This window comes from Leptodactylus fuscus, chromosome 2 (genome assembly GCF_031893055.1).
Source record: "Leptodactylus fuscus isolate aLepFus1 chromosome 2, aLepFus1.hap2, whole genome shotgun sequence".
Taxonomy (NCBI): Eukaryota; Metazoa; Chordata; class Amphibia; order Anura; family Leptodactylidae; genus Leptodactylus; species Leptodactylus fuscus.
In genome coordinates this window covers 277,607,970-277,618,904 of record NC_134266.1, presented here as the reverse complement: position 1 = coordinate 277,618,904, position 10,935 = coordinate 277,607,970, and the positions used below count along the sequence as shown (strand labels likewise).

The following is a 10,935-nucleotide window of genomic DNA, read 5'->3' as shown; positions in this document are numbered from 1 at the left end:
CGTGATCATTATATTGTATATTTGCTTCTTATTAATGTATCTTCCTTACTGTTCTCTTTTTCCGATCTGTTTCTTGGACTACGTCGATGACCGATGCCGATATTTCACTTTTCTTTAATAAAATGGTCAACTAAATTCATGTAGTGTTAACTGCAAATATGCTAACGCTAACCCTCCATTCTTACCCAGGTATCCACCACCATCAGGGGTACTGGAAAGAGCTGGGTATGGTCAAATATCCAACCACCTAGTGATGATCGGGTTCTGGATGGATACAGACTGCAGTTACTAGGCTAGGAAAGCCAAAAAAAAACATGGGTATTCTCATCCGGGTAATGCCACTGGTTGGTTATGGAAAGGCATGGGATGGCTTCGTATAATCCATCCATAGACTGGCATTGTCCCAGCATCCTAAATTTTTTCATCTCTAATATACATCAGAATACAAGTAGAATCTAAAGCGATAATAGATCATATCAGAGACAAAAAGAAGTAAAAAAAAAAAATCTAATAATACAAAAATCTGAATAGGAAATATAGCAAAAATAAAAGAATATAAAATAATCAGATTAATCATAGAAATATTATTACGGTAATACTAATAAAAGATAATAGTGATAAGAATCTCAAATGGAAAATTATAAAACATATCAGCAGCACAAACAATAGTAAATAGTCATAAAATATTTAAAAAATCCTATTTTTTTTTTAAAAAAAATTATGCCTATTTTTATAGACAGACAGACGTGTATCGTGGAATATACAATACATAGGCGCAGAGTTTTCGGGTTTATTGGTGTTTTTAAAATGGCAGCATCCCGGACATATTTTTATGTTTTTTTTGGCATTTTTTTTCCATAATCTATTTTATAGGATTTGCCAAAGATTTGACAATGTTAGAAAATGTAACAACATATAAAACGTCACCAAAATCCTTCAATCGCTAAATATGAAAAATATTTTTAACACCCCCCCTCCCCGGGGGAGGAAAGAATAAATAAAGAACAAAAAATAATAATAAAAATAATGAAAAAAATATCTAAAAAAAATATTGTCGTGAATACAGAGACCCCACGAACGCCTGAATGGCCACGTAGCAGCAATATTGTGTGTGGGAAGGGTTAACCCTGAGACGTCTCATCTCCTGAGATGGAGCAGGCGTCAGGCCGGTGTCAGTGAATGTGTTTGCATTTTTTGTGCTGTTAGGCCCAGGATTGATGATCAGGTTATATGATGAGGCTGACACACTCGCACACACTCACACACATCCAGCACGCTGCTTCCCTCACTCCCCTCCTCTCATGTTCAGTAAGAAGCTGCATTAGGCTCAGCCTCAGCCTCAGCACAGGACACACAGCCCTTCTCTATCCTCTCCTCGCCTGGGACACAGCTGGAGACGGCTCAGACGTTGCAGCTGGGACTTTGCTGCTGCCACAACTCCCATCGTCCTCTCTCTAGTGGGGAGAGAATGTGTAGAGATGGGCCAGGCTTGTGGGCACTCCATCCTGTGCAGAAGTCACCAGTACCAGCCGGCCACATCTGATATGTAAGTAACTTCTACTGTCTTCTGTATGGGACATGTGTGGGTGGCAGGAGGGACAGGAGGGACTGGGCAGCCTGCATGGTGGGGACTGTGCCGGAGCAATCTAATTGGTTCTTCTACTGTGTTGTGGATGGGACACCTGTGGGTGGTAAGAGTGGCAGGAGGAACTGTATGGTGGCGGGACTGCTGCCCGGTACACAGGGGTACTTACAGTATTGTCAGGAGGAACTGTATGGTGACGGGATTGCTGCCCGGGGTCACTTACAGTACTGGCTGGGGCAGAAGTGACAGGAGGAACTGTATGGTGACGAGACTGCTGCTCAGTACACAAGGGTACACAGGGGTACTTACAGTATTGTCAGGGGGAACTGTATGGTTATGGGGCTCTGATGCCTCCCAATATTCAGGGTAATTCCAATATTCTCAGGGGCAGGAGTGACAGGAGCGACTGAACTGCAACTGACAGGGACTGTGATGGCATTTTAGGGCTATTACTACAGGTACTGGGACTGTGTATCCTGCAAGTACAATGTACAAGGGCCACTAACTTATAGAGGGGCAGGAGGGACTGAGCAGCCGCTACAATGGGCAGCCCTGGCATTTTGGAGCTGGAACCCGTAATGACAACTTCTAACTCATGATACCAAATCTGTGATGGGGTAGGAGTGACCGGAGGGATGGGGGAATCTGTATTCTCCACTGAGGGGACGGTGTTGGTATCCAGTATACAGGGGACATCCAGGGGTTGTGATAGGACTGACAGGAGGACCGAGCAGCAGTTCAGGGTCACTTTGGAGTCGTCACATTGATGTTGGAGTCAGGATTGATAGGTGTGATAACAGTTCATATATACAGGACGTTGCTGATGTGCAGGATACAGGGGACATTCACTCGTAGGATTATGGAGGTGACATCTTGGTGTGATTTTATCAGCTGCTGTTATATAGATGATTCCCTTGTTATAGGTCATTGCAATGTCTTATTACTATCCCCTTATAATATACTGTACCTAGAGGTCATTTGGGTCATATAGAACCACCACAGGTCACACACATCTATGATGATATAATGTAGGATGCTTTATATATACTGAATACATTGCTGCATGCATATACCCTGAGCCTTGTAATAACCTGTGGCTGGAGGTCATCAGGTCCGTACCATATACAACCATTATATAGATGTGATATATACTGATCTGTCCTTATTGCAGCACTAAGTGTTTGCAGATGACCTGTGTCTGAAGACATGTTTACACTGCAAGGTCACCACGTCCCTTTAAGGCCATGACTGATGGAGATACAAGTGCATAGAAGATAATGCACATTCAGCTTCCAGGAGGAGCTATTAGATCCCGCTGAAAGCTGATACTGGGAATGATAATGGGAACTCTGGGTGTTAAACAGAAAGTGTCGGCGACTTGGTGGAGTCCTGGATGACTGGGACTATAGGGGAGTGGGAGCTGAAGTCTGCACAGGAAAAGTTATGGGGAGCAGAGGGGTATGGCTGGAATAGCAGAGCTGGAAGCATCCGCAGCCTCACTACATCAGCCCTCCCGCCACCCATCACATACTTCCTATGAATAATTGAAGGCTGCTCAATAGTCCGAGCATCGAGATGTGAGATGAAGCCGACAAACTTGTAGCAGTTCATCCTGTCTGAGGTGATACACAAGACGCACTGCAAGCGGGCAATGTATCACAGCTCATGGCCCATCGCAATGTTACATATATAGTAGTATTACATATTATATGTCCTGTATTCCAGAACTACAAGCAAGCACTGGCAGGCACTCACTGGTACCACCACCAGGGGACCCCGACTCTTACTCTTACATTGGCAGGCACTCACTGACACCACCACCAGGGGACCCCGACTCTTACTCTTACATTGGCCGGAACTCACTGACACCACCACCAGGGGACCCCGACTCTTACTCTTACATTGGCAGGCACTCACTGGCACCACCACCAGGGGACCCCGGCTCTTACTCTTACATTGGCAGGCACTCACTGGTACCACCACCAGGGGACCCCGGCTCTTACTCTTACATTGGCAGGCACTCACTGGCACCACCACCAGGGGACCCCGGCTCTTACTCTTACATTGGCAGGCACTCACTGGCACCACCACCAGGGGACCCCGGCTCTTACTCTTACATTGGCAGGCACTCACTGGTACCACCACCAGGGGACCCCGGCTCTTACTCTTACATTGGCAGGCACTCACTGGCACCACCACCAGGGGACCCCGACTCTTACTCTTACATTGGCAGGCACTCACTGACACCACCACCAGGGGACCCCGACTCTTACTCTTACATTGGCCGGAACTCACTGACACCACCACCAGGGGACGCCGACTCTTACTCTTACATTGGCAGGCACTCACTGGCACCACCACCAGGGGACCCTGACTCTTACTCTTACATTGGCAGGCACTCACTGGCACCACCACCAGGGGACCCCGGCTCTTACTCTTACATTGGCAGGCACTCACTGGCACCACCACCAGGGGACCCCGGCTCTTACTCTTACATTGGCAGGCACTCACTGGTACCACCACCAGGGGACCCCGGCTCTTACTCTTACATTGGCAGGCACTCACTGGCACCACCACCAGGGGACCCCGGCTCTTACTCTTACATTGGCAGGCACTCACTGGCACCACCACCAGGGGACCCCGGCTCTTACTCTTACATTGGCAGGCACTCACTGGCACCACCACCAGGGGACCCCGACTCTTACTCTTACATTGGCAGGTACTCACTGGTACCACCACCAGGGGATCCCGACTCTTACTCTTACATTGGCAGGCACTCACTGGTACCACCACCAGGGAATCCCGACTCTTACTCTTACATTGGCAGGCACTCACTGGCACCACCACCAGGGGACCCCGGCTCTTACTCTTACATTGGCAGGCGCTCACTGGCACCAACACCAGGGGACCCCGACTCTTACATTGGCAGGCACTCACTGGTACCACCACTAGGGGACCCCGGCTCTTACTCTTACATTGGCAGGCACTCACTGGCACCACCACCAGGGGACCTCGGCTCTTACTCTTACATTGGCAGGCACTCACTGGTACCACCACCAGGGGACCCTGACTCTTACTCTTACATTGGCAGGCACTCACTGGCACCACCACCAGGGGACCCCGACTCTTACTCTTACATTGGCAGGCACTCACTGGCACCACCACCAGGGGACCCCGACTCTTACTCTTACATTGGCAGGCACTCACTGGCACCACCACCAGGGGACCCCGGCTCTTACTCTTACATTGGCAGGCACTCACTGGTACCACCACCAGGGGACCCTGGCTCTTACTCTTACATTGGCAGGCACTCACTGGCACCACCACCAGGGGACCCCGGCTCTTACTCTTACATTGGCAGGCACTCACTGGCACCACCACCAGGGGACCCCGGCTCTTACTCTTACATTGGCAGGCACTCACTGGCACCACCACCAGGGGACCCCGACTCTTACTCTTACATTGGCAGGTACTCACTGGTACCACCACCAGGGGACCCCGGCTCTTACTCTTACATTGGCAGGCACTCACTGGCACCACCACCAGGGGACCTCGGCTCTTACTCTTACATTGGCAGGCACTCTCTGGTACCACAACCAGGGGATCCCGACTCTTACTCACGGCGGTCTGTAGGTGTTTAGTTCTTAGAACCAAAAGATGTCTTTGACCAAGGGAAGGCTCCATTTCTGTTCAACAAGTTTCCAAATTCCAAAAAGTTTCCAAAAAGAAAGTGCCGACTGACTCAAGAGATGGAGTTTTCTGCTTCCAACCCTGCATTGTTTATAGGAGCGCGGCACAAGCAACTCCGTACAGCTGATCAGGTCGGGGGCTGGTTATAGGTCGCCCCCCAATCAGATATTTTTGGCCTATCCTGAGGATAGTCCATAGACCCTTAACTCTGGATATCCCATTTAAGAAGGAAACCATTCCCACCTTGGGTAACCCAGGTACTGCCTGATGTTATTGAGTCTCCCCACAAAAGAGCAACCACCAGCTTCTCCCACATTGAATCTTAGTTGCAATAATCTTTAAGAATTCAGTTTTCCAGAAAATACCAGAACACCGACCATAAAATGACCTGCACAGATATAAAGACCTGAGACTATAACACAATATACGTCATGTAAGTCATAGCCAACATACAAGTCGTCCACAACACAATGTAACTACTGTGGGGGAGGGAGCTCGGCAGCAGCAATGGTGCGGGCCCAACATGTCAGAGTTAGAGACACAAAATCTGGTGCAAATAGGTTTATTTAGGAAAAGCAGCAAAATAAATAAACCTTAACTTAAAGATAGGCAAAATAAAATACAACCGTAACTTCAGGCAAAACAGCACTCCTGCTCGTCCGAGCTCTAACTAATACAGAATAAGGCTAACTGTATGTGTGACGTACTCCTGGCCTCTCGATCAAACAAAATACAACAAGTCCTAGTTTGGTCTCGCCAAAAAACTCAGCTCTTCAGGACCGACCCAGAAACCTCCTCTCACTCCCAGGATCTGCAGTCTTTTATGGCCCAGTAACAAGCCTATAACCCAGACCTGGAACTGAGGCCTACTCCAGACCCGCACTGGATCCCATAGATGTCAGAAATCTCGAAGAGATATTTTGTGACTCCATCACTTTGCCTGTCACCTTCTCACACTACAAGAATCCTTTATTCTGCACAAGGATTGCAGCACGGAAATCTCTGATAATTCTGCAATAATGCCAAAACTGTGTGTGTAGTCAAGAAAGAGAGCGAACCCTGCCCTTGTAACAAGCCAAAAAGATCAAGTTGAGCACCTGCACCACTTTAGGGCTCGTTCACACGTGAGAAAAGGCGAGGTTATTGACATGCGGATTTCGCATCAAAAACCTCCCCTTTACAATGGTGGTCTATACAGACCGCCAGGCTTCTTTTCTCCGCTAGCGGCGGGCTGCTGCTAGCGGAGAAAAGAAGCGACATGTCCTTTCTTCGGATGGAAGCCGCGCGGGCTGAGCTACGCGGCTTCCGCCCAGCGGCAGCATCCTCCTATATCGACTCATTCATTTGAGCCGACAGTGGAGGTGATAGCCGCGACTGCGATGGTCGCGGCAGGTGGGTTTTGACCAGAGAGAGACGTGGCTCGCCACGTCTCTCTCGGTGTCAAAACCCGCGCGGGCAGTTCACGTGTGAACTAGCCCTTACATGCTCACTATTCTGCTGGTACAGTCACTGTGTACATACATTACATTACTTATCCTGTATTATACTCCAGAGCTGCGCTCACTATTCTGCTGGTGCAGTCACTGTGTACATACATTACATTACTTATCCTGTATTATACTCCAGAGCTGCACTCACTATTCTGCTGGTGCAGTCACTGTGTACATACATTACATTACTTATCCTGTATTATACTCCAGAGCTGCGCTCACTATTCTGCTGGTCACTGTGTACATACATTACATTACTTATCCTGTATTATACTCCAGAGCTGCGCTCACTATTCTGCTGGTGCAGTCACTGTGTACATACATTACATTACTTATCCTGTATTATACCCCAGAGCTGCGCTCACTATTCTGCTGGTACAGTCACTGTGTACATACATTACATTACTTATCCTGTATTATACTCCAGAGCTGCGCTCACTATTCTGCTGCTGCAGTCACTGTGTACATACATTACATTACTTATCCTGTATTATACTCCAGAGCTGCGCTCACTATTCTGCTGGTACAGTCACTGTATACATACATTACATTACTTATCCTGTATTATACTCCAGAGCTGTGCTCACTATTCTGCTGGTGCAGTCACTGTGTACATACATTACATTACTTATCCTGTATTATACCCCAGAGCTGCGCTCACTATTCTGCTGGTGCAGTCACTGTGTACATACATTACATTACTTATCCTGTATTATACTCCAGAGCTGCGCTCACTATTCTGCTGGTGCAGTCACTGTGTACATACATTACATTACTTATCCTGTATTATACTCCAGAGCTGCGCTCACTATTCTGCTGGTGCAGTCACTGTGTACATACATTACATTACTTATCCTGTATTATACTCCAGAGCTGCGCTCACTATTCTGCTGGTCACTGTGTACATACATTACATTACTTATCCTGTATTATACTCCAGAGCTGCGCTCACTATTCTGCTGGTACAGTCACTGTGTACATACCTTACATTACTTATCCTGTATTATACTCCAGAGCTGCGCTCACTATTCTCTATATATTATATGTGACCTTTTCGCCTCTCGATCACCCACTATGATGTTGAAAATGACACTTTATTTATTATCTGATATAATTTTTGGCCTCCAGGTTTTTCGTGTTTTCCGCTCTTTGACGCGTCCGGTCGGCTCGGAGCGCGTGTGACTTTTATATATACTTTTGTATGTGTGACATCTCGTGTACCAGAAATAGCAGAACTGCAAATCACATGGAAGGCGAAGATGTGACACTTATTTATGTCATTGTGTTTGAGCGATCGGCCCGCAGCCGTGTAAGGGTTAATGCGGAGGAATGTTTCCCATAGTCCTCTCCTGCGGGTATCTTTGGCCCTGTGATAAGACCAAGGTTTCCTGGGGCAGGATCTGTGGATTTCTATCATCCTCCGCCTGCACTGGCACAAAATGTATCAAGGTGAAGCCTCGGACTGTGATAAGTAGTGTAACAATGTAACAAGTGACCGCCTGCTACAATGTGTCTGTGAGCGACAGACTAGGGGAAGGTTCTACAGCGCAAGTCACAGATGGGGGCAAAGGAGGCGACTTATTGGCACCTGACAATGTCTCGGGGCCCCTGACACCTCCGGGCCCTCACTCTAATGCTCTTTGTTGTGATTGAGCTCATCAGTTTTGCTAGTGCGTCAGTCTGCTGGGATTGATCCAGGGGCCACATACTGAGGGCCCGGGAAGGTCGTCCTCTCCACTGCCGGTACCAATAATAAGTAACAGGGTGACCTTGAACGTCCTTTGTCTTTCTTGAGCCTTAGTAACGACGGAGACTTGGAACAAATACACAAATGAATCATTCGGAGATCATACGGGCGATAAAGGTATGACGTGGAGAAGGCGACATCTCCCACAATGCAAGGCAGCAGAGTGTATCCTACCATGTCAGCAAGAAGAGAGAGATGGCAGTCTATACGTCTATCTATCTATCTATCTATCTATCTATCTATCTATCTATCTCCTATCTATCTATCTATCTATCTATCTCCTATCTATCTATCTATCTATCTATCTATCTATCTCCTATCTATCTATCTATCTATCTATCTATCTATCTATCTATCTCCTATCTATCTATCTATCTATCTATCTATCTATCTATCTCCTATCTATCTATCTATCTATCTATCTCCTATCTATCTATCTATCTATCTATCTATCTATCTCCTATCTATCTATCTATCTATCTATCTATCTATCTCCTATCTATCTATCTATCTATCTATCTATCTATCTATCTATCTATCTCCTATCTATCTATCTATCTATCTATCTCCTATCTATCTATCTATCTCCTATCTATCTATCTATCTATCATCTATCTATCTATCTATCTATCTATCTCCTATCTATCTATCTATCTATCTATCTATCATCTATCTATCTCCTATCTATCTATCTATCTATCTATCTATCTATCTATCTATCTCCTATCTATCTATTTATCTATCTATCTCCTATCTATCTATCTATCTATCTATCTATCTCCTATCTATCTATCTATCTATCTATCTATCTATCTATCTATCTCCTATCTATCTATCTATCTATCTATCTCCTATCTATCTATCTATCTATCTCCTATCTATCTATCTATCTATCTATCTATCTCCTATCTATCTATCTATCTATCATCTATCTATCTATCTATCTATCTATCTCCTATCTATCTATCTATCTATCTATCTATCTCCTATCTATCTATCTATCTATCTATCTATCTCCTATCTATCTATCTATCTATCTATCTATCTATCTATCTATCTCCTATCTATCTATCTATCTATCTATCATCTATCTATCTATCTATCTATCTATCTATCTATCTCCTATCTATCTATCTATCTATCTATCTATCTATCATCTATCTATCTCCTATCTATCTATCTATCTATCTATCTATCTATCTATCTCCTATCTATCTATTTATCTATCTATCTCCTATCTATCTATCTATCTATCTATCTATCTATCTCCTATCTATCTATCTATCTATCTATCTATCTATCTATCTATCTCCTATCTATCTATCTATCTATCTATCTCCTATCTATCTATCTATCTATCTATCTATCTCCTATCTATCTATCTATCTATCTATCTATCTATCTATCTCCTATCTATCTATCTATCTATCTATCTATCATCTATCTATCTATCTATCTATCTATCTCCTATCTATCTATCTATCTATCTATCTATCTATCTATCTATCTATCATCTATCTATCTCCTATCTATCTATCTATCTATCTATCTATCTATCTATCTATCTATCTCCTATCTATCTATTTATCTATCTATCTCCTATCTATCTATCTATCTATCTATCTATCTATCTATCTATCTCCTATCTATCTATCTATCTATCTATCTATCTATCTATCTCCTATCTATCTATCTATCTATCTATCTCCTATCTATCTATCTATCTATCTATCTATCTATCTATCTATCTCCTATCTATCTATCTATCTATCTATCTCCTATCTATCTATCTATCTATCTATCTATCTATCTACCTATCTCCTATCTATCTATCTATCTATCTCCTATCTATCTATCTATCTATCTATCTATCTATCTCCTATCTATCTATCTATCTATCTATCTATCTATCTATCTCCTATCTATCTCTCTATCTCCTATCTATCTATCTATCTATCTATCTATCTATCTCCTATCTATCTATCTATCTATCTATCTATCTACCTATCTCCTATCTATCTATCTATCTATCTATCTATCTATCTCCTATCTATCTCTCTATCTCCTATCTATCTATCTATCTATCTATCTATCTATCTCCTATCTATCTATCTATCTATCTATCTATCTATCTACCTATCTCCTATCTATCTATCTATCTATCTATCTATCTATCTATCTCCTATCTATCTATCTATCTATCTATCTATCTATCTATCTATCTATCTCCTATCTATCTATCTATCTATCTATCTATCTATCTCCTATCTATCTATCTATCTATCTATCTATCTCCTATCTATCTATCTATCTATCTATCTATCTCCTATCTATCTATCTATCTATCTATCTATCTATCTATCTATCTACCTATCTCCTATCTATCTATCTATCTATCTATCTATCTATCTATCTATCTATCT

The 10,935-nt window shown here is 43.9% G+C and overlaps 1 protein-coding gene across 1 annotated transcript in view; it reads left to right on the top strand.

Moving 5' to 3' along the window:
- The first annotated feature begins 1,259 nt into the window (after positions 1–1,259).
- Positions 1,260–10,935, top strand: part of PDE2A (phosphodiesterase 2A) — a 429,321-nt gene continuing 419,645 nt past the window's right edge. Inside the window, exon 1 of the mRNA XM_075266333.1 lies at positions 1,260–1,546. Coding sequence (XP_075122434.1) covers positions 1,479–1,546 — 68 coding nt within the window. The 5' untranslated portion in view covers positions 1,260–1,478. The remainder of the gene's footprint in view (positions 1,547–10,935) is intronic.